Here is a 25,469-nt window from a genome sequence, read left to right as displayed (position 1 = left end):
GTTATATTCACAGTTAAGTGCAGGAAAAAAATGAGGTAATAATTAACCAGTAACCATTTAACCATGCTTCTCAATAAGCTACTTCAAAATAACTTCGTTGAGACTATACATAAACTAGAACAAGTTGTTTTACTGCTGCAGAAAAAAAAAATGCGAGTACCTGTTCTCATTTAACCCTACAGAAATAGAGAAATGCTGACTGTTGATAGTATTAAAAGCTTATAAAATACTGGAGACAAAATGCAGTGTGAGTTCTTCCTAAGTATACCATCCGGTGATTTACCTGTATTATTAATAATAACAGTACAGATGTAAATGTGACTGACTACCAATTAAAGTACGTGAAACTACAGAATGTTCCAAGAAAAATCATGTGGAAGCCAGAAGTCACCTGGGAAAGAATTCACCAAATTGACTAAGTATCTTGAATGAAATTAAGAGCAGCATATATATATATATATATATATATATTTAAGTCCGAAGAGATAAATGGAATGCAAATCTTTTCACATAGCATGTTCTGTTGTATATTTATGATTACAATTATAGCAATTCATTTTTATTCAAAGGTTGTCTTTAATCCATCTGGAGGGGAAAAAAAAGGCAGTATTGACTACCACTAGAAAATTGCAAATAAAATGTTTAATTTCAGAAACTGAGTTCACCATTTATAAATACACTAAAACATAGTAAATGCAAAATTAGATTAGGCATAGGTACAGTATTTTAACAAAGCTACAACTTTTCTAAAAGGTCATAGGCAAATTATGACTTGTTTCCCAAAAAGTATTTAATGAAAACTGAAATGAGAAGATTAATCTTTCTAGAGTTAAAAAACCATTGGAGAACATTCCTTTCAAATTAAAATGCTGGCTGTTTTTTTTCTTCTTGAAGTTTTGAGGGCTCTATATCCCATTTGCGTGATGGACTCTGACAGTTAAGAATCAACCTTACGACATAAAATTCTAAGCAGTGCACTGTATCCATAAGGCTATTACTGAGAATCAGAAGATCAGTAATTTTTGTACTATGAGCTTTATGACAGGCTGTTCTACAGAATTGAAAATACGTTAGGAATAAGGGCTCAGTTTTTACAATAGGGAACCTTACAGTTTTGATGCACTAAAGATAAGAAAAGGCTTTAGAATGACTTTATAATAGTCTTCATTGTAAATTTTTTGCCTTTTTTTTTTTGTACACGGCATTAAATAACAAGCACTAACTCATAAGCTTTGATAAAACTTCCAAGGAGCTTTTATAAATACCCAGAATATTTCCATCGTTCCATTAAATGTATAACCTGAACAGGAGAACCCGGGTTGGGAAGTTTTAGCACAGACTGCTGTATAGCTGATATTCTGCATCATCTCAAATTTAAGATTTATTTTCAGATACTATGTCAATAGTCTCCTGTAAACACATCTTCTTCAATGACTCATTAATCCTTTAAGTACTTTAGGGTTTGCAGTTAAAAACATCATACGATAAAAAGATGGCTTGAATCCCATCTTTCACATACAGCTTTCTTTTGACAACTACAAGAGCTGTTTGTTTTTTGTTTTTTGTTTTTTTTCAATTAAAGCAACGTTCAACTAAAATACAGTACCTGGTTTATGGTTTTTACATAATAATTGAATAAAAAACTACAGAATAGAACTGTTTACATCTTTTTTTTTGCCATCCTATTAAATGACTGAGCTTTTTTTAAAGTTCATTTACAGTTACGGATTAAAACCTACATAATTCTGTATAATTTGACAAGACAGGCTATCTCTAGTGTGAACTTTAAAAAAAAACATATATACAATATCTGGCCTGAAGTACTATGAATAAGGCACATGTAGACATATTGAAAGCTGAAAAAATTAACCTAAAATTTGGAATTATAGTCACTGATTAGATGTCATACATGGCCCCTATTGGAGCAATTTCACAATCCAAGTTACAGATAGTTATTATCCAGTGAGCAACAAAATTTTTAGTCTAGCAGTTTGTTCGTTAGTTTCAATACTGGAAGTATATTAAAGGAAGATTCACTTTCAAAAAGATAAGTTTTTCAAAGTGTTCAATCATTAATCTCGACTGACTAAAGTTGTTGCTTTCATTGGATGTATTGAACAATCTCTCTGAAGGAACAATGCTTGGTGGACAACCCAAGAACCTGACAGCCAATTTTGACAGTACTGGCCAAGATGACTTCTTAAAGTTCCAGTAAGTTAGAGGATCACAGTTGTGCTCGAGCACTTCTTCCTCCAAGTAGGAAAGCACCATTTCCTCTGGTAACTTTGCTCTCTCCTTCAGGTCTTTCGTTTTCTTCATGTCACCCATAAGTGACCAGAGATTATCTTCTCCATATGAATTTGTAGATGGTGAACCTATATCACATCCATTGGAAACAGGTTTATCATCTTCTGAGGTAGAACTCATTATTTCCAGCTCCCTGATTAAATCTTGTTTATACTGTTCAGCCTCCTCTTCAGTGAATAAAGATGTTTTATAGCGGGGATCCAGAAGCGTCGCAAAAATGTACCTTGGATCATGAAGTGTGGAGGACAATCTACTCACCATAGCTTCTTTCAAAGATTTCAGCATAGTATCTATGCCCATTGTTTCCTCAAATAGCATTTCTATTTTCCTGTTAAGTATATGGATCATTGGAATTACTTGACTTAAAGTAGACATGTGTGTACTCATTTCCCTACTTGCAGCTTCGAAAGGCTTGAGAGCATGACACACTGACTGCATTACTTCCCACTGATCACAACTTATTAGCTCCCGAAAGCTGCACTCTATTGACATTTCATCAATTGCTCTTTTCTGTTCAATAAGACGTTCGAGCATATGAAATGATGTGTTCCACTTGGATGGAACATCTTGTATAAGCTGATGCTGAGGCAACTCATACTCTTTTTGCAACTCAGCTAATTTCTCTTTTGCTTTTGCTGACCGATGAACACGTTCACAGATCTTTCTTGCAATACTAAGCAAATTCTGAACCATTCTCTGGCTTTTAATGGCCTCGTTTACAATGACATTAACAGTGTGACTAAAGCATTGTACACTTGAATGATCACCCTCATTTAAAGTTTTTTCTATACTATGATTATCAGTAACAGTAATCCCAATCTGAAGGCCAATGGAAGTAATCCACATTTCCCACCAATACTCCAACTGCTTTTGAATACTGATTCCATTGTAGTCGCAATCAATCTGTGACACATTTAATAGCGCTGAACAATGGTAATCCTCACACTGTGGTCGAAATGAAGACTCAAATGTTACCCAGTGAGCTGTAAGGGTTAGATATTCTCGTGTTTGGTTGCTCATCCATATTCCTGATGTAAAATGGATCACTCCACTTTCAGCTTCTTTAAGATGTGAAATTATTATTTGTTTTACATTATCATACATATCTGGAATTGCTGTCCTAGAAAAGTAAGATGGAGAAGGTAAAGAATACTGAGGTTGCAAGTATTCAAGCAGCCTGTTAAAGCCAATGTTGTCTACAAAAGAATATGGCTGAAGGTCAAGTGCAATCATTTCAGCTACAAGACTTGTGATTTTTTTGGCAACTGGGTGAGAGTCACAAAACTTGTCATTGGTTTCATCAAAAGTTGAAGATGCTAATAATTCTGTGCTCAGTGGCATGTGATTATCCGTAGATGAGGATAATACAGTCTCTGAGACATCAGTTTTCAATACATTGTTGTGAAACCGCTGCAAATGTCTTAGAAGGCAACTTGTGCCTAGATTTGTTGGCTTTTTCCCCCTACTTATTGTACGTCCACAGTGCATACATATTACTTTTGTTGAATCTGCAGAACAAATTGAAAAATGATTCCACAGTTTTGAGGTCTTCTTGCTATTGACAGGAAATATAATTTGATTATCGTGTGTAACCATTGTAGGTAACTCAGTCAACTTTGAGGATGAACATTCTGCAGAAGCCAAAGTGGCATAAGGAGAATTTGCCAGACTAACATCAAGACAGCTCTTTTGGTTTCCAATTATATCAGGATGGCGTCTATATAGGTGTCTCATCAAGCAGCTTGTGCCCACATCTCCTTTTTTACCACGACTTATCATACAACTGCAGTATCTACAAACTGCTTTTAAACTGTCAGCAGGTGACAGTGAAAAGTGATGCCAGACTTCTGATTTAAGCCTTTTCATAATCCTTTTATTTTGCTGAAATACAGCAGTAGGTTCAAATATGAGTGGACCTAATCCCTCACACTGTTTCTCAGGGGAGGACACAAAGGAGACTTCACCTATGTCATCAGAAGATGACAACATTGAGTCTTCCACTAGAACATCTCCGGAAGAGAGATTAGTATGCATCTCCTCTGAGATTCTATCTGGAGAAGAGGAGACAGAAGCCGATTCTTTCATTAGCTTTCCAGGAGAGGATGACATAGAATTCAGATCACTATCTGACGGTAGTAAAGAAGGCAACAGAGTTGGAGGTGTGGTGTAGAGAGGTGGTATACTGGTACCACCCCCGTTCTCTTGCAGGACAATGGAACGATGTGCTCTCCACATATGTCTTATCAAACAACTTGTTCCCAGGTCTTTTCCATTTTTTCCTCTACTGAATTCATTCATACAGTGGATGCAAACAGCTTTAGAATTATCAAGTGGAGATAAGTAAAAGTGTTTCCAGACAGCAGATCTCCTTCTAGAACCTGATGCGTTCTTTGGAATTACAACAGTTTTTTCTGCTACATTCTCCACAGTTTCATCATACTGGTTGTTGGGCAGCTGTGGAGACGACCCAACCATGACTTCTTCTTTGCTGCACTTTTCAGAAACTGAGAGATCTGCTATTTCTTCAGAAGAAACTATAGAAACAGATTCCTCAATTATTCGATCTGGAGATGGTATTTTAGAAGCCATTTTCTTTACCAGTTTTATAGGGGATAACATAGAACTCAGATCTCCCATATCTGCAGACTGAGGAGGCAGTAACAATGTAGGTGAAGAAAAGGAAGATATATTTGGCATAGTTCCATTTTCTTGAATTAGTACAGTAGGATGGGCTCTCCTCACATGCCTCATGAGACAACTTGTACTTAGGTCCTTTTCATTTTTACCCCTGCTAAACTCTTTCATACAGTACATACATATTGCTTTAGTGCTATCTCTAGGAGATATAAAAAAATGGTTCCAAGCAGGTGACTTTTTTCTGGAGCTTATGTTTCTGCTGGAAAGGAGGCTTTGCGTCACAGCCTCCATTGCTACATCATACAGCGTACTACTATACTGAGAAAAAAGAGATCCATAATCGTCTTCATTTTCTGTAGACAAATATTTGCTAGAGTTGTTGTTAATGAAGTTCTTTTCTTTGTCTTCTTGTTCATCACTGCTGTCTGTGTGTTTGAATTCATCTTGTTCTGTCTTTATATCCATTCTTTCTAGAGTACAGTTAATGCCATCTTCCTCTTGCTCTACTTTCAAGTTATTGATTTTTCCCAAGATGAAATTACCATCCATGATGGGGGAACCTGATTTACTGTTTTCCATGGCTGACAAATTCCTCTTGCCAAGTCTTCATTTATCAATAAATACAGATAATTTAAAAGATTATTTAAAATTTGATAAAAATGATGTATCTTGTATACTGAATGCACAAACAGAAATGTACGTGTTAAAATAATCTCTGGTTTATGAATTCTGTATCTGTGTTGTGCAGACGCAAATATGATTAGTCATAAGGATGCATTAAGAAATTATAGACTTAATTAATGGAATCTCATTTTTTTCCCCAGGATCAGGACATTTCAGGTCATAGAAGAACGTTCTCAAAGGCAGCTACTGTTAAATGCTTCATGTTGTAGACATCATCCTAAAAAACGCATGTTCTATTTTCTTGGTCAAGGAAGCCATTCTGTTCATCTTGTTTGGGCAACTGTGATTCTTTTGCACCATCTAGAAATGAAACAATCAGATGACAAATGTTGATTGACACATTCTGAACAACTAGTAAACAATGTGAACTAAGAACATGCAATAAATGTTCAGTATTTTTTCCCTATTTTCTTTAAGGTAAAAAAAAATCAGTCAAATGCTATTGGCATTCCCTTCCTTCCCCTTAATCAAAACAAGAACAAGACCATAAATTTACTCAATGCATCTATTATATTGAGCAGTAGTGGGCAAATACGTATCTACACACACAGCTCTGATTAAGCATTGTCAGTATCTACAGTCCATGCACTTCTTCTGTGTTTGTTTCTACATACCTACACCTCACCATGCATCCTAATTCAACCACTGCATAGTCATACATACACACACGTCCATACAGCTACAGACATTTATGAAGACAAGCAGGCAATTAGTCATGTTAGCACAGAAACATTCACTTAAATACAAATGTAAAGTTATCCTCTGGCACAAAAACAAAGAGCCCCACCAGCCCCACAGAAGCCTGAAGATGTCTGCATTTGTCAGCCACTCTGTTTTGAATTTTTATTTTTCCTACATTTTTATCTGAATTCTAAATTTTGCCAAACTCTTTCATTTTCTTTTGTATTACCAACAAAAAACATTTTTCAACCACAGAGCTGATGCTACACTATCCACTGCAATTTGTGCAAAATTGATTTTATGCAGCTTTCATCTGAAGATAAGACACACAAATTTGAATTTATCACACAATTTTTATGTTATTCAAACGAGGAGAATTTCAGCAGACAAAAGGTGAAATTATTCACAGCTACAAGATACATACATAGGTTGAGGTTGTACACACAGACATTTTCTTTTGTATCCAGACCAACAAGATACTAGCTTTGAGGTTCCTATTGTTAATGTCTCCACAGTTTGTTTGCAAGAGAAGACAAAAAGAACAACTAAGAACTAGTTTTCTCTGGATTTCAGACTTCTTTAAAACGTATTGTAGTAATATCTTCTCCTTTTTTCCACTGGAGCAGAAGAAGCAGAGAAAAGGAAAGGCAATCAGCTTATTAACAACTATTTAAAGACAAGAGAGACAGACCCATCAAAATTTTGCAAAGAGGAAGGCAGCCACTGTGCTTTTCTGCTTTTTCTTTCTGTGAAAGTTTTAGTATTTGTGTTTTCTCTCTCCTTCACAGAGAGGGAAAAAAAAAGAAAAAAGAAAAAAAAAAAAAGGGATACTTTCAGACACCAGAAGAGAACTCCAATTCTGGGAAAGGGAGACACCAGAAGGAAAAAAAAAAAAAAAGAACCTTACATTTCCATGAGCCGACTCACTAACACACTACCCAACTCACTAACACACTACCCAGTGCTTTCCACAGGTTTGTGAAATCAGTTCTGGCAGCAGAAACTAAATTTACAACCCTCGATATAACACTGAATGAAACAGAAGTTAACAATCACACCCATATTGATGATATGGAAGCATATGCATCTGGGATGAGGATGAGAGCATAAGACAGTCAACGCTTTGAATAGAAGTCAATCAAATGGGATTTTTAAATTCTTCATGTGAATTTGATCTAGTTTTTGAGACCAGAATTAGTACTGCAAACATGCAAAAGCGTGAATATTTAGTGAATTGTTGTGACATGGGATCATGAAATAGAAAGTCTTGCAAATATTCAATGCAGAGTTTAGAGAATATAAATTATGCATGTAAGTGCCAAACTACAGTAAGCACATTGCAAATTCTTAGCTGGATTCACACATAATACAAATACCCATCAGCAACAGCTTCTGATGAAAACAATTTCTTTGCCTCAAAACAGGTAACCACAGCTCTAGCCTGTAACTAACTTCTTTTGCATGAGGGAGAAAAAAATAAAGGAAAGAAAAAGAAAATAAAAACCACACACATGCACACAAAAACCAAACACTACCATCAAGGAAAAAGAAAAAAAAAACAAAAAAAAGGACAGTTCTAGGCTTTTATAGGAAAAAAAATCCATGCAGATGCTTCGCTTGTCCTTGCCCCAGGTAACCACTTAATGCAGCTGAACTTAAGGTTGCTGTGATGGGAAGATTTAGAAGACTGATGAAGGAGCCCAACTGCAAACTTCCTAACAATACCTTACTAGATCGATGTTCATTAACAATACACATTGACAATGGTTAGTTCTTAATCACTACCAGTCATTATCACCACATATTCAAATAGGCCCTAATCATCTTATCCTAAATTACCTTTCAGTACAAGATACCACTGAGCAGAAGCCAGGCAGTTAAATATTGATGGCTATGTTCCTTGATGGTCTCAGTTCAAGTTGAGGTGGATAGATAAGAGTTAGCCTCCAAGAAGGAACTGTGGTTGTAGACCTTCTTCCCTATTTTTCCTTGCTGTTGCTTGGTGCTTTTAATGCTTGTCATCTTCTCTACCAAAAAAGGGGCGTGGGAAGTAATCTCATCTGCTCCTGACACGATTATCTCATTTTCTTTAGGACCAGAAACTGTTCTGGTTCCACCAGAAATGCTTCCTGCTTATTCAGTATCTTTTGTTTTAACTTGCAGATTTTCATTCTTTAATTGCTGATTCACATATTTTTCTGTCCCCTATTTGTGCAATTAACATACATCTCCCTTTGCAGCTACATAGTACTTATGTACTCATGCTTAGCATTAGTAGGGGGGCTATGCTATCAGCAGTGTTATTAATTCCACTATTTTATTTATATCCAAGTTTAAGGCAAGAAAACATGTTCAGTCTATTTGACAGGCAACCACAGTCCCCCAAGAAATTCCAGAAGTTCGATGCTCCTTGGAAAATTTTGTATGTAATTTTTCTCCATTTTCTTTTAAACTTCCAAGTCTGGTCTCTATTACTATGAGTTTTACTATGTCAGGCTGTAAAATTAAGTTGAATTCCCTCCCCTCTAGCACCCCTGGGGGTGAGAAGGAAATTTTCATTAGAATATAGACCTCAACATGTATAACATAGACTTAGAAAGAGAGAGAGATTTTTAATCTCTGCCTCCCAGGCCAACTCCTTGCAAGAATCAGTCTGTTTCAAAAACAAATACAACGTACCATCCAATTTTAAAATTTTATGGTACCCTAGAACAAATTACGAATTTGTTTACGATCACTTAAGTAGCTACAATTCTATGAACTGAGACTTCTGGCAAAAAAAAATCTTCAAGGAAAAATAAATGAAAAGAAAATAAACTAGAGAACAATTATCTACTCAAATCCGCTCTCAGACTATTAGTCCCTAAATGGCAGTAGACAATCAGTGGCTTGCTGTGGTCAGAAGCCTGCAGAAACATTTTATAGGATTTTCCATTCAAAATTGGATTACTGAGAGTGTACAGTGGTTGACGAGAAATGTCAGGAGAACGTCACTGATCCAACGAATGACACAGCAGACTGCTGTGACCTGAAGAACTCACTAGGAATAGGGTGAAGAAGAGAAATACCGGTGTTCTGCAGTTGTGTTGACATGTATTACCGTACAGAGAAGTATGAAAAGCACGCAAGAACACTGAGTCATGAGCAAATCATTTATTTGTAAAGCAGAGAAGTGTCCTGCAAGTTTTAAACAATTTTACATTTTAGACTGAGTAGCCAGGTGATAATCATGGTATTGATTATATTACAGAATCTAACTGCAAAACTAACAAATCTGAATCTAACTAGAGAAGTCAATTTAGAACTATAAACTTTAAATTATTAGCCATGCACACATCTGCAAAATGCAAGAGTAAGTGGTTTCAAGAAAGATGTTCAATATGAATGCAAAGTGAAAGCAAAACTATTTACTAGCTTCAAGAATCTGATAGATTTTGTGAGTAGGAAGTATAAAATACATTAAAAACAACTTGCACAAATGAATGTCAGTTTAGAATAAATAGTGCTAATCTTGTTTATTTTTGAAATTCTACAGGCATCATTAACAGCACCAAGTGAAAAGAAAATGCTTACAATTATACAGCCAATGAGAAAGAAACATTTTAAGAAATTATTATTAGCTTCCACTTCAATGGCAGGTACTATGCTAATTAAGTAATATTTTCTTGAAAAACAACACCATCCCAAAAAACTGTAAAAATAAACAAACCTTGATGAAGGTATAGCCTAGAGAAACCTTACTCCCTGTTACAAACCTCCCGAAGTAGCAAAATTAAGAACAGTAACAGATTTTTTCTGCAGAGACTTACTCCAACAAGGTGTTGGTCACAGCTCACCTGTACAGAACTAGGGAAGCCTGCAAGATGCTGAGTGATTAAAATGCGGTATTAGAAGAGATGTCAACATTAGCAGGTTAGTTACACTCTGCCAGGATGTGGGTCCTATGCTCAGGTCTCACTGAAGTTCACAGGAACCTGCACAGACATACAAGCATGAACTAATGGATGTAACTACATAACTGGGATCAAAGTAGAGAAAATTAGGCTTAATGAAAGAAACAAGTTGTTCTGGACCTCATGGAAAGTATGATTTGTGGAGGACTGCTGGGAGAGAAAAAAGGGTAAAGCCATCTTTTTATTCCATTACTATTCTAGACACCTGAAAGGCAGAGCTACAGCTACTTCCTTTAATCCTGAACGTCTATGAGTTGCAGTCCACACTACATTAACCCATAATTTTTGTGGTTTTACAAAGGTATTCTCTCCAGTTTGCAAAATACCGTCTCCTGTCTGCAACCCCAAATGCTCCATCTGGACACAAAAGAGTGAAGTATGGAAACATCACCACCAATGCTGCATATTGCTCCTTGCTGATAGGAATATTCTTCACCCTAACTTAATATTGAGACAGAATATAACAAATAGGACAAGTAATATTAGACATTAACATAATATCAAAGATTTGAAGCTTATAGGAATTTATGTACTTCATAGAAAACATGTTAAAAAAATCTCAGAAGTCTATGTTAATGGGATAGGAAACACCATCAACAAAATTATATCAAAGAAAATAAAAAACAGAAGGGCATAAAATGAAAAAAATGATGGAAGCAATTACTTTTAAAAGTACTCCCTTACGAGAGACGAAAAAAAAAACCAACCACTACAATATTGAAGCCAGAAGTTATTTTTTTCGTTGCTCTTTCTTTTAAAGTTTCAACAATTTAGTCTGCTTTTTTTTTCTACTTTTATCATTAAGAAGCGATATATAGAAATGATAAAAATACAACCTTTTCGAATATTGGCTGAGAAACTGCCAACCGTATCCTGGGTTGCATCAAGAGAAGCATGACCAGCAGGTCGAGGGAGGTGATTCTTCCCCTCTACTCTGCTCTCCTGAGACACCACCCGGAGTACTGGATCCTGTTCTGGAGGCCCCAATACAAGGACATGGAGCTGCTGGAGCAAGTACAGATGAGGGCCACAGAGATGATCAGGGGGCTGGAGCACCTCCCCTACGAGGACAGGCTGAGAGAGCTAAGGCTTTTCAGTCTGTAGAAGAGAAGGCTCTGGGGGGACCTTATAGCAGCCTTCCAGGACCTGGAGGGGGCCTACAGGAAAGCTGGGGAGGGACTTTTTTTAATAAGGGCATGTAGCAACAGGACAAAGGGAAATGGCTATGAACTGGAAGAGGGGAGATTTAGACTAGATATTGGGAAGAAATTATTTACTGTGAGGGTGGTGAGACACTGGAACAGGTTGCCCAGTGAGGTTGTGGATGCCCCCTCCCTGGAGGTGTTCAAGGCCAGGCTGGATGAGGCTTTGAGCAACCTGGTCTAGAGGAAGGTGTCCCTGCCTATAGCAGGAGGGTTGGAACTAAGTGATCTTCAAGGTCCCTTCCAACCCAAACCATTCTATGATTCTATGAAATAGTAGAATCTAGGTTTCTCTTGTTTAGCCACAAGCTCCTGGGCTAAATTTCTCCCTACGTGACCCCCTCCCAGTTAAGAGGGCTTCAATGCTTTTTCTTTTCTCTTTAATCTATTCCAACATGAGTTTTATGGGGTCATCTTTACTATGTTTTACCGGATTACGGTTCACTAAATATTCCTGATATGATTCTGTAATGAAGGGGACAAAAAAAAAAAAAAAAAAAGCTTTTGTAATTATTTTTAAGATTCTATTTTGGACTGATGCAAACATCTTGGTAGATAAAAATCCTAGAATGCCCTAGGGGGTATCCAGTTTAGTATGTCTGCATGTACAAGAAAAGACTATGGCTGGTGGTAGAGGAAAAAAATGAAATTAAATTTAAAAAGTGGTATTCCTTCCTCAAAGGCTGAGGATTTCATAGGTGTGAGGCTGAGCAGGATGCCACGCACAGGAGCTGTGCTAGGCTGGAAGGAGAGGGGTAGCATTCTGGCAGGGCAGCTGATGCCCTTAACTCCCACATCCCTGAAGCTAAGACAATTCACACAGAGAAAACGTACCCAGTCTGGTGCACAAAGAGGGAAAGAAAAAAGGGCTGAGAAAAGTCATGGGACAAAAGGTACGTGCTGAGAGACCTGAGAGATGAGGCAGAAGGAACGAGCCTTCAAGAAAGGCACATGAGCTCCCTGGTGCTCTTGTGCTACCTGTCCTGATCTGATTTGTCAAAACTTGAAGATCTTTAATGCCTTTTCACGTTAATAAAAACACCTCAGTGCCTGGTGTAAGGTGAGGCCTAAAGCAGTCATTCATTGCAGCCAGAGAAAAAACAAGGTGTGGAGAGCCATGTTATAGCCATAACTATCGTAACAGCCTAGGTGCGCAACCCTAATTACAAATGCAGGAATGGAGCCAAAGTACAGAGACTGAAAAGATACAAAGACTACCAGCTAGATGTACTCCTCCCCTTCTTGGCTCCCACCCCCCAAAACATGAAGTAATTTTACTGCAAATATGGATTATTTTATATTTAGTCATGTGATAGACCAGCTAGTGTAAAGTCATATTTTTTGGTGCAGCTGTCTCTGGACTCCTCTCTCCCCCCTCAGTTTTCCCTATCATTGCTGAATTAAGAACACTGAAGGAAGATAACAAGCAGCAGCACAGCTCAGAAGTGACAGTTTTGGTCCCAGGCTCTTGCTAAAGGGACAGCATGAAATTAAAAATCTAACATGGAGAGCGAGAAACATGTCATCAGCTCAAACTGATTTACCCTCCAACTCTTTCAAAAGCAGCTTAGGTTTCTGTTGTTGTTTTACATCTGTTTTCTCCCCTACTGGAAACATCAAGAAGTCCAAGGGACTCTATTCACCCATTATTTTCAGATATTCCCTGAAACCTCAGGAAAAAAGAAGTGGAACCCTGCTTCTGCTGTGGCTCTCCCTGTCCCAGTCTTGCACAAGCACCTCTGTCTCCAACCCTAAGCTGTCTGCATCCGAGCATAAGGAGGAAAGCATGAGGATTAGCTCCCCCTGCAAAGAATGACACCAGCTCTTACGCTGTTATAAAGAGATGTGAAAATAATTCACGAAATCCAAAACTAAAGAGAAGCAGTATGGTTTTCAGGTTAGCATCCATTTAAAAAAAATACTCCAAAATATACGTAAAGCAGAAATGAAGTAAGGTTTCATTCTCAAAAATAGCATTTTTGGATGGATCTGGTTCTTAATTCAATTCTTATATCAGCATATTCTCAACCACACAACTTTTTAAAAGGTGGTGAGACTGGTGTTGAAATACTGTACATTTGGTATTCATTATTTTCAAAGTCTAGTACAAATAATGATGTTTGTGTTACAAGCATAATATTCACATCCTGCCAACATTTAGTTGTTGCATCCTTGCTACTGCCCTGTCAGATGTGTAAGCAGGCTCGGTACCCAAAGGTTTCATTGGACCTCAATGATGCAGGCTCACTGCTCATCCTGTTTTAGGATAAAAGAGATATCTGATAGAGGGTAGAGAGCCAAAACTCAAACTGTCTTCTAAAAGACATCAGTCTTCATCAACTTATTATTTTATTCAACATTATTAATTTATTAAACATTCATCTAATTGAATCCCCAGCCTCTATTATGAAGCTTTAAGCAAAACTCTGTTAAATATTATAAAGCCCATAGCATGGAAACCCCTACTCTGTAGTATTTCAAACGAAATTTACTTAACAAAAATTAAAAACAAACAGCCAAAACTAACAAAAAAAAGGCAAATTTCATCTCAGATGAACAAATGACATTTCAATGCTATATGTAAAAAGATAAATATCACCATGTTATATGTACCACCATACATTATCCATCACCACACACAGTAACACTACTTACACCTACAACCAACCACCTGATAAGCCTTTAATTGTTGATTCTTTCCTGGTGCACTAAAAATACCACATCTCAAAAGTGGCTGTCTTCCTTCACATGTCCTTTGCTAACTTCCCATAGCTGCAAGCTATAAAAAATAGAGGAGAAAAAGCAGGCTGTACATACGCTAATCACTTCTGTCACCGTTTTTACTAAGAGATTGCTCATTAAAAAAAAAAAAAAAAAAAAAAACAGATTTATCGTGGTAAGTAAACTATGTCAACGTTTCTCTACGATCCAAACCATCTCTTCAGAGTTGAAGAACCTTCTTCCTCATTATCTGATGTGATGCTACCGAAACAATACTTTCAGTATGTGTTTCTATGCTACTGTTCACACCTATAAAGTTGCAGATCTGCCTATCATTTGTTAAAATGCTGATGCTTTAAGCCATTATTTGAACAAACTTTAAGCAGGACTGCTGCAAATCTTACACATCAGTTAAATGTTGCTCCAAGTGAAAAATAAGAACTAGGAAGATTTTAGATCTCTTTTGACATTTTTATCATTTGCATTTTTGGACAAATAAGTATTACATGCTAATCAAATGGAGACAATTCTCAGAAATGCTGGAAGAGTTAAAGGAGTTTTATTAAGAAAAAAAACAAATTAAAACAGCTGAAGTATGTACTGTTTTGATGTCCTGCCCTAAATAATTCTATAAGCCAAACTGCTTTCAGTATCTCATGCTGTACAGTTTGGGGCTAAGGGAAGGGAAATGTTCCAGAAACAAAATAGGAGGCTAAAATTCAAAGATAAAAATAAGAAGAGAAGTATGGAAACATACATCTGTATTATCATGGAACAGGAAACAAAACACAACCAAAAACACAGGAACAAGAGATAAATTCTGAAAGAACATAGAGATGAAAGACACAACATTTACTCCGTGCTGCTACAGAATAGCAATCAGGTTTCAGAAAAGCATCAGAAAACTCAAAGCAAAGCTCCTCTGACACTTCAAATGATCAATTCCTTTGCTTAGCCCATGGGCTCTTCTCTTCCTCCCCCTGTACAGTGTACAGCTGAGAAAACAAGTGGGTTATGAGTAGAACAGTTTTGTTTGTTTGTTTGTTTTTGTTTTTTTACTGTTGTTGGTTTTTGTTCTCTCTCCTGACGAGTCCATCTTCTTCATTTGCAATGTACAGATACTTCTGTTTCTTCAAATTAAAAAAAAAAAAAAAAAAAAAGAGTTGCTAATCTTTAAGCTCAGCAAGAATGAAACCTTAAGAACTTTAAGGGCTATTCCAAAAAGTTAAAAGCGAGACATCTGTAAAGGAGAAAATGGAGTTCTCAGTTCTTCTCAGGTAGGATGACAGAAAATGAGAAAGGCGTTAGGAGATGCACACCACACCTAGTGAGACTTCCTGGGACTCTTGTTGTAAACATCCACAGAAGTATTGCAAGAAAAAGACCTCACAAAATCTAAATGGGATCTTTTATAGAATGTCGTACGTAATACTAAAATGCTTGAACTTTTTATGTTAAATAAAAGGAAAAATTATCTTTTGAACTGCTAAGATTATCATGAATACCTCTTTTGGTAGTAACAAGGACCAGGTATGAAGAGGTCTGCTTTAAAAACGCTTCATAACCACCCATTAAATGTAACTTTGTGTTCACATTAATGCCATTTTGTTACTGCCTTAGAGAGTTTCACTTGTGCTAAGGTGAGGTTTTCCATCCTACCTGTATACGTGTAATAAGATACAGTACTGTACATTTATAGCACACAGTTGAACCCCGGAACTGCAATCCTGTGCACATCATGGCAGGTTAGAAAGAGAACGCAATTCATAGTCCCTGAACATTTGAAGAAATACATCTATTTTTCACTCGAAGCAAGGAAAAGACCATCTACTTAACAAGATACTTTTAGGAAGCTTTGAAATACTCAAAATACTTTTGAAATGTAAAAACATTGCCAAGGAGCACAAGAACAGTAACAAGGTTCTATTACACGTGCAAATACAGTCAGCCACGCCCAAGATGGGGGTGAACTTTTCAATAACGTTTTTAAGTTTTGGGTTTGTTTGTTTTGAATTTTCTAAGTAAATTGTATGTTCATCAGCAACATCTGACATGCTGCTGATATCCTGTTTTAACCTCAAGGCTGGCCCTAGCCTCCATGACAAAGGGTCTTTTCCCTGTTAGCCTCTTTGCGGGACAAGTTCTCTTTGCCTTTTCCAGACAAGGTGAGACTTCGCAGCAAAGGCACAGCTGACACAGCCATCCCAGCCAGGAAAGCTGGCATTGTTTCCACTAGCACCACATTGAGCATTAGCAGGAAATCCAAAAAAGACACTCCTGTCCCTGGCAAACAAATAGCTCAGTCTTCTTCTCTAAAAATGAATGGTTTATAGGAGAACTGTACTGTTGCTGTAGACACGAGTTCTAATTTGAGCAAATAGGAGCTAATGAAAAATACAATTTAAATTTAAAATAAAGTTCTTGGAGAACCTATTCTAACCAAAGCAAAGCTTTAATTTTTGTAATACAACTTATTATTTAAGTAAGTTTTTACAGAATAAGGATACATGGGTGACATTTTTAGTACAAGATTCGGTAAAGAAAAGGATTAGCCCCTGCTGTTCCCATTTGCTTGATTTCTATGATTATACAGAAGCCAAATTATTGTTTCAATAAACCTAATGTTTTGTGAAGTACAGAAAAGGAAAATTAATAGAAACATTTAGAGAAAGAAGGATGAGGACTTGCTCTGTATGAGCACCGCTGTATTTCCTGGCCTAAACAGACTACAGTCTCCCCCATAGCACAGTATATGGGAACTGCTGAGTTATGGCCTTAACCACTGATTGAGCACCTGGGGAAAGGACCCAGTCAGCCCTGGGAGCACAGGTGAAGGCAATTCACCTGCATGACAGAAGGGGTGGAGCCTGGCTCCACCTCTCTTAGACCTCATTTAAGGGCTGACTGCCACTGTAGAAGGATCTCTTTCTGGAGATCCCTTCTCTGTGGAGTTTCCCCTGCAAACCTAGATCTTTAGAAATAGGTGAGCAATCTTTTTCCCTTCCCTTATAACGCCTTTCTCTTGTGCTAGTCTTTCTGTCGTTACACCTCTGCTGTAACACCTTTTCATTGTGTTGATCTTTTTTGACTGTTACACACAGTAAGCCACAAAGGACAACTCCACACCACTATGAAGGGGAAAGAAAGCAACTGCAATTCCATCGATCACCCAGTGTCAAATGGAAGCATGCTGCCAACAGCATGTTCTGTGCCCTGTTTGGCTCCCTGAAAGCTGGCCCACTCCGCTGTTCAAGTGGCTACTAACATGCATCACAAAAAGCGGAAACCTCCCATGCAGAGAGGATCACCCCATTGCCTTTTGTTTTCTTCTTCTGTCTGTGGATCACTGTTATCAGCATATCATGTTCCCATCTTTAATATAGAAGAAGGAAGGAGAACAACAGAATAAAAGAAGAAAGTAGAAGACAATTGCCATTATCTGTGTTGGATTTCAGTATGGCTTTGTAGTCCCAAATCTTAAATAAGAAAGGCTGCCAGAAGCTGGGAGCCAACAGTTTGTGGAAGCTCTAAACAGGCAGTAGTTCAGTGCTGCCCCTTCTAGCTTTTCATGACACACCAAGGGATCTATCAGATCCCTATAATCAGGGATTAAATCTTCTTCGGTTATCTAAACTGCATATAATATATGTTCAAAGGCTTTAATTCTTATACTGAACTTTAAAGGATGCTGACCTAAAGTATTTCCAACCTACTGACAGCTTAATATTTCCATCTTTGTTAACAAACTTTCCAGGTCTGCATCCATATCGATTACCAAAAGTGTGTCTAATGAATCACTAATGAAGGAAGCATGACAAAAAGAAGGAACATTTGTAAAATGCTAGCTCTTTGGGCCACGCTACTCAGCTCTAGGAACCAGCATGCAATAATTTCTTCATTCGCAATACAGTGCGATCTGTAGTGGCAAATATATTTCATTCTGCATATTGATACACTGAAATACACAGGAAAAACAAAGCCAGTCTTCAACTATGGTACAGGAAGGAGAAGTTTTTTCAAGTGCAAGCTAAGTTTGATAGTGCCTAACCCTCTGAAGAAAAGCAGTCCCCAGCAAGAAGTAGTATTAGACATTGTTGGCAGGAATTGGACTCAATGGTCCCTTCCAACTCTGCATATTTTATGATTATATGTATTACTCATATTTCACAATCCCCCAAATGAACATGTAAATATGATTGTGTTTTATAATAAATAGAAAACATCAATATGAACTTCAAAGAAGCACACAAACATCAGTACATAGGTAATAAAAATATATGTAATCTGTAATAAAATGTATGTACTTTTCTACTGGAGCTTGTATTGGCACTAACCACTTAGATTTTGCTGCCTACCAGAACAATTCAAATTGTAGTCAACAGTTATCTCATCTGGATTATAATACAAAAAACAGTTATTGAGGATACTAAGACAATATACTCATTTTAGTATTTAAACTCATTAGAAAATACTACTTTTCTGAAAGAGTGGTCAGGCGCTGGAATGGGCTGCCGAGGGAGGTGGCGGAGTCACCATCCCGGAAGGTGTTCAAGAAACGTTTAGATGTTGTGTTGAAGGACATGGTTTAGTGAGGTTATGTTCGTGGTAGGTGGACGGTTGGACTGGATGATCTTGTAGGTCTTTTCCAAACTTGCTGATTCTATGATTTTCAGTAGACAGGTATTAATAGAATAGATATTTTCCTCAGAAGCTTTTAGCCTTGAGTGCCACTATAGGTAGAACTATAAAAAGCTACAGTGCTTGACATCATACAATGAAACAGCACAAATCAGCATCAAATGAGTGAACTGCTGTGTTCAGAATACTTTCTGTATTCTGTGAAATGCAACATCATTCCCTTTCTAAGATTCCTTTAAAGTGATCAACAATTGACTCAACAGGCTGCTGCAAACGATGATTGCTCTTGCCTGTTCTTTGGCTATGCTGTGGACTTGGAAAGCACTAACATTTAGTTTTGCTTACACTCTGACAAAGAAAGAACCACAAGCAGTCTTAGTGCGTAACAAAATTCCCCACGTATTCTGTACCTGCAACCTAGGAAAACTTTCCTTCAAGAAATGAATATGAATCACGCTTTTATTCTACTTTCCCTATGGAGGTCAGTCTTACATAACCCCACCAAGACTTCCGAGCTCAGCATTTTACCTCTCAAGCTTGTTGTCCATGCTAGGATGCATGTTAGCAAATCACATAGCCATAAGTTGAACTGTTTTTATTGGAGAGGATATGGGGAAGAACAGCATTATCAGAAACACTATACAAGAATAACAATTACATGTAGATTAACACTGTGTTAATCTACATCTTTTTATAGGCATGAAATTAATCTTATGCTTCCAAAAATCTTTAGGCGCAGGTCAAACTAAACGTACAAAGAAAAAAAAAATGGTTCAGACAAAACCCTTGGGAGAAAATACTGAAGTTTACTATATCAGTGAGAATGCAAAAAACAAACAAACAAAAAACCAAAACCCTCAAATGAGGCAACTGTAATTGGGGCATGGGATGAATGTAGAGCATGCAAGTTACTTCCCTCTTTTTCAGGAGGTAAACTGCAGAGAGAGGATGTATATATGTCAGCTGTTACCACAGAGTAGGAGGTGCACCATAAATCATAAGCCAGTTACTATTAATGTAACACTGTAAAGATATCCAGGCTTCCAAAGTTAATTTTTAAATCTCAGATACTCACACAAACCTCCTGCTAAATTACTGAGCTCCATACAAGCCAATTCAAATATATAATTGTTCACGCCCTTTATCTATTGGCTTACTCTAAATTAATACTAATAACAATAATATAAGACCCTAAACAAACAAGCAAGCTGTCCACTAGTTCATTGAGGGAAAAACAAAACAAACTTACATATGTGTTCCACTGCATGCAGGAGGCTTCATTTGAGGTTAAATACTTGTTACTCAAATTTAAAGACGATTGTATCTAAGGAAAAGAAGAAAGTAATTCCTTTTAAGTAGAACTTTTTAGTCATGTCATCTGTCACAGTGGTGAGCCATGGGACATTTCGAGTTTCTCTTTAGATTACAGCTCCAGGAGCTGCACTCATGAAGACTTTGGATTTTGAAAAAAGAAAAAAAAAAGGGGGGGGGGGGGATAGTTAGTCACACAAGTATCAGGAAAAATTAGATGTTTTCAACGCGAGGGCCCCAAAACAAACAAACAAACAAAAAAATAGCAGCAAAACTAAAAATGAATACGAAAAAACATTAGAAGTCATTTTCTGTACATGTCGTCTTGGTGTTCCATGGATTCTTTTTCTGCTTAGGAGCAACTATATGACATTTTACTCTCCAAAACAAAGCCAACGCAACAAACTCACTTCTCACCAAAGTGGTGTGCACTACAACGTCTCAAGGGAGCTTGTCAACACCTTTTAATGCACTACAGGATTCACCTGGAAGCTTGTGCTTCCCTTCCTGAGCTGAACTTGTTGCTTACACACTCCACCTAGCATGTGTATTAACCAACCTGTTGTAACATAGGATAAGCACAAGATTATCATTCTCCACGTACAAGAAAGGAATGATTACAAGCGGAGTATATTAAAGTCATACATTTTGGCAAGGCACCAAAAAACAGCAAAACAATCTGTCACGGGGCATATTTTTGGAATTTGGCTACTCTAGCCCCACTGACCACGCAGACATGAGCTTCACTGTGCTGAGTTCCTGCCTGTTTCACTACTCCGATAAATTGGAAAAAAAAAAAAAAAAGAAAAAAAAAAAGAAAAGAAAACACACCAGAACACCAGCGAGGTATCTATTTGCAATCTTAGAAAATCGAGTACATCACTCTCTACTCCAAATCCAAATGCAAATAAATAATTAAGAATTTTAAAAGGTTGAATTCGACAGTGCTTAATGGATGAGGCTTCGTCCTCTTAAGAAGGTATGAACCAAGCATCAACAGGGAAGCATCCTTCCCGGCAGTCAGTGCTTACTGCATGTGTTAGATTGTGAATCTCAAATACACACATGTATAAATACATATATTTTTTGAGAAGCTGAAAACCTCTCTTAGAAGGAAAATCCTGATTGCTTGCTTACCGTGCATTAGCAGATGTATTACATGAAAGATCTTTTACTGATATTTTCACTTAAAAATATGTCCATACTCCCTGTTCAGCAAGTAAGAGCATCTCCTGAGCTCTGTGCCTGGCTAACTTGACTGTTGAGACCTTCGTCTGTCCCTTCTACAAGGGGACATTGACATACACAAAGCTGAGGGTGTCAGCGAGGCGAGCAGACCCACCCCACTCCCTTGGCTCTTGGCTGCTTAGGGAGCTCTGGGAGATGTGGATTCAGATCCTGGGGCAGGGAGGGGAAGTGAACCTGGCTCTCCCACATTCCTCATAATTCCAGAGTAATCAGACTACAGGCAAGAAAAGGTATGAATGCACATCTTTACCCTTCCTGGCATCTTAAGAAAAAAAAACAAAAACAAAAAAAAACCCACCTTGCATTCTCATTCTTTCACTCATTAAGGATGACTGTAAAACAGTTTCAGGCTGGGCCAAACATTTCATTCAAATCAAGCTGATGTTAAGGACTACTAATGAATTCAGATATCTGAGGTGAAGTCAGTACAAATTCTTTGATCGTTGTCATAATAATATGCTACTATTTGACACTTAACTTTTAATGCCTTTTTCATTCATTTTGTAAAAAAAAATGCAATGGAGTAAGGCTAAAATATGTCACAGCTACTAAAACACGCTTATTTTCAACCATTAATTTCAAAATATTGGCTACTGAAATCCAGAACTGGCTCTTGGACTAAATGTACAGAAAATCAGAGCACTTGAACAGAAATGACTCCACTGCACTGAGGGAAGAATACTCCTGTGGGGCAGAAGCGACCATAAACTAGCAGACAGGACATGGAAAAATGAGATATCCAGTCACTTTTCAGACAGCCATAAAAATGAGGTAGTAACCCTTCAGCAAATGATGCTTCAACCCTCCATGTCATTACAAAGCAAACTGGGAGGGGGAAGAGGACAGAGACAGGGTGCAGTAACGGCCAAACAAAGCTCACTGCTTGTGAGTTTAAATAAAGATTATGATAATACTGTAATATTCCTTATGTCAACATCCGCTGAAAATTAATATTACACATGTTATAGAGAAGGCTAATACTGCTCTCTCCAATGTGTGTTCAGTATAAAAAAAATTGTCATTTGTTCTGAATGATTACACGTGAACACAGACAAGGCCCTTAAGAACCAAGGTCTTTCCCTGCTGTTATTTTAACAGACTATCACATTACGCTCTGTCTCATCACAAAAACAGCAAACAAAACTCTGCTATCACGTTTAAAATATTTATCACAACGTATTTCAGGATAGCAGTTTCTACGCTTTGGGAAAAAATGATAAAAGCTTTAGTTCTTCTTGTGTGTGCTTTACATTTCACATAAAAGCTATCTTTAGGCCACGGGAATGACTCCATTTTTTCAATAATTAGTTGAAATTAAACAGTCTCAGTTCAGAATTGTTAGCAGTTATTGATGGTGCCAGCAGCAAATGCAGAGCAAGCAGTCAGAGCTGAACAGAAAGCAATCTCCACTTGCCAAACGCAAGAGAACACCTTTTTGTGAAGCCCATTTGAAAAGTGTATGCTAGAACAGAAGACACTGTACAAATGACATTTATGCTGATATTACTAAAAATACCTAAATTATCCCTATTTAAGAAAAAAAAATGGTCAAATGTGATGATGAATTACACGTTATGAACATTACGGCCCACACTGTGCAAAATCCCCCAACTGAACTATGAATAAAAGTGCTTTCTGCACGAAAGTAAGCGAATGCACATATGTAATCACACCTATCTGCATAAAGCAGGTTATTTTAATTGTACATTACACCAGCAAGCCCATCATGGTCATTTGGAAGGTGAGAACTTGTACAAATTAAAAGCAAGCCTCAGAAGACAGGACTTACAAAATCTGCTCCTACAGAAACTCCACTGTGGAAAGTGGTAAAACACAGCAAAGTGTTGGGAGATATGATCCAAAATATCTACCTTAGTTCTTGACCTAAACTTTCTCAGAGCCACAAAGAAATCTTGTAGAATTTACCACGGTGTGCGTTGTGGAAAATTAGAATAAAACAGCTTCCAAGAAAAAGGATGGGAAAACAACTGATACAGCATGCTTGAAGGGCACATAAAGCAGCAGCTACTACTCTTTATGACCAGGATTTTGTCAGGACTTCCTCTGGTAACATGTTGTTCTAAGAATCACTGATAGACAGGATGGTATCATTTGCTCCATGTTATGTATAAAACCTAAGACAGAGAGACAGTTTCAAATAAACACCTGTGGAGTAAGCTTGCTCTCTTATTTCCCAATTATAAACCTTGGTGATGTACCATATGCACTTAGCCCCCTTCTGCACTCCACCACGAACCCACACCACAAGCCCTTCTGACTGCAAGCATTCTGAGCAAGCATCATGTTTGCAGAGCAGGCTCAATTAAGAAGAGCCAAAACAGCCAACCAGAAGCAGAGGCCACATGCAGCAGGTACAAGCAGCATAGCACTGCCCCTAAGCTCAGCCAGCACCTGCTCAGCCCTCCACTGCTGCAGGCTGACTTCCACCTTGTCAGTGGAACCTGTAACAATTGTGCTTCATGCAGAGTACCAGCAAACAAGTTACAGTTATTAAAAAGCACAAATGCTTAGGGAACACTGTTCTCTGAGATGCTCAGTCAAGCTATTTCATATACTTTAGTTTTACTTATTCACTATCAATTCCGAACTCCAGAAAACTTCTACAGTACCAATCCCTCAGCACTCACTAGGAAGAGACAGACAGTACTTCAAGTCTGAAAGGACAGAGGCACCCACACACAGGAGCGTGCTGTACCTCAGGTCCCAGTCCATCCTGTCCCCAGCAGACCACACCCGCATTTCCAGGAGTCCACAAAAGAACTCCCACTGCTTTTAGTAGCAATATTTTTTTCTCCCTCAAATCAAACTTCATAGCACATAAGAACCAGAAGGCCCCCACTCAGTACCTGCATGGGCTTCCAACAGCAGCTCGGTGTCCTGGGGACAGTCAGTAACATCTTGGGGACTTCGCTGCCCCCAGTACGCACTCCACAAACACCCTCCTGAGGGCACCTGGCTTGTTTTAAGGAAGACACCGAATTCTTGAAAAATCCTTTATAGGAAAATAACTGTGTTCCCTCTCTTAAAAAGAGAAACACACGTGTGCTCGAGAGGCCATATGGAAAGCAGCACTTAAGGACAGCCTGAGAAGCATGTTTGTGCTATGGGGGCTCAGAAGCCTGTCTCTGCTTGGGTTGGCAGTTGCAGTGTGACAGCTCATGCTGAATTTCTGACATCTCCCAGAGATACCTCCGAAACACGGCACAACCGCCTCCAACACAGAAGCACTGAGGAAGTCTAACAGGGAGAGCAAAACACTGCTGAACTTCACTGTAACGTATGGAGCATCACTGAAGCAAAACGGGCTCACTGAATGCTCTGGCTTTCCCAGCATTAATAAATGCTTCTACACTTCTAGCAGAGTGCGTGTGCAGCACCGAGAGCACACGACACCCTCCAAACTCCGTGAGCACTGCAACACAGCTGGCGGCTGCTGTCAGCGCTGCCTCAGCACAGACCTGGAAGTTACAGAAAACATCCTTAAGCAAAACCATGGCGTTAGAACTGAGAATGAGAGAAGCGACTACTGAAGTTGAGCCCCGCACTTTCTCCACACGTCCCAACAGAGGCTGTGCCTAAGGAGGACGGGGCTGGGAGCCCCGCACGGCGCAGGAAGAGATGCACTGCTTACGCCGCGGCTGAGGTCACCTCCCCTGTCCCCTCGTGTACCCGAAAAACGCTTTCAGGACCTCCTAGAGCCTCTGCGCAGCCCGGGCCCTTGCTCCGCGCTCCCGCAAGGGCTGCCCCCGCCCCGGAGCCATCTGGGACGGGGCCGGCGGCGGCCACATGGTCCCAGCGCCTCCCATCGCCGCCGGGGCCCGGCTCCCACGGCCTCCCGCAGGGCCCGGCCGGGTGGGAGGGGTGCCGCCGAGCCGGCAGGCCCGCACAAAGACGACGGCTCCGCGGGGACCTCGGGCTGGGCGGGGGGGGCGGCACAGCCCTCCGGGTCCCCGGGGAGAGGCGCCCCCCTCCGCAGCCCGGCCCGCCGGAGCCCCCTCCCAGGGCCCCGCAGACAATGGAGCCCGCACCACCGGCCTACTCCCTCGCTTCCTGCCCGCCGCACGCC

At 38.8% G+C, this 25,469-nt stretch overlaps 1 protein-coding gene and 1 long non-coding RNA gene across 7 annotated transcripts in view; one reads left to right on the top strand and one right to left on the bottom strand.

Annotated features, from left to right (window-relative positions):
- ZBED4 (zinc finger BED-type containing 4) overlaps window positions 621-25,469 on the bottom strand; it is a 25,913-nt gene continuing 1,064 nt past the window's right edge. For 2 of the 6 annotated variants that reach the window (XM_021384709.1, XM_021384706.1), the window contains exons 2-3: window positions 20,073-20,147; window positions 621-5,928 (exon numbers count right to left, since the gene is read on the bottom strand). In XM_021384709.1, coding sequence (XP_021240384.1) covers window positions 2,005-5,523 — 3,519 coding nt within the window. In that variant the 5' untranslated portion in view covers window positions 5,524-5,928; window positions 20,073-20,147 and the 3' untranslated portion in view covers window positions 621-2,004. Of the gene's footprint in view, window positions 5,929-20,072; window positions 20,148-24,249; window positions 25,055-25,092; window positions 25,118-25,469 lie in introns of those variants that run through there. The other 4 variants (XM_021384710.1, XM_021384707.1, XM_021384708.1 and 1 more) reach the window with 3 other exon arrangements.
- On the top strand, window positions 11,953-18,061 carry LOC110392467. The gene is made up of 2 exons (XR_002434399.1): window positions 11,953-17,168; window positions 17,287-18,061. It is a non-coding gene; the product is annotated as an uncharacterized LOC110392467 (long non-coding RNA).

Source organism: Numida meleagris, chromosome 1, assembly GCF_002078875.1.
Source record: "Numida meleagris isolate 19003 breed g44 Domestic line chromosome 1, NumMel1.0, whole genome shotgun sequence".
NCBI classification, from domain to species: Eukaryota; Metazoa; Chordata; class Aves; order Galliformes; family Numididae; genus Numida; species Numida meleagris.
This window is presented reverse-complemented; position numbering and strand designations above follow the sequence as displayed.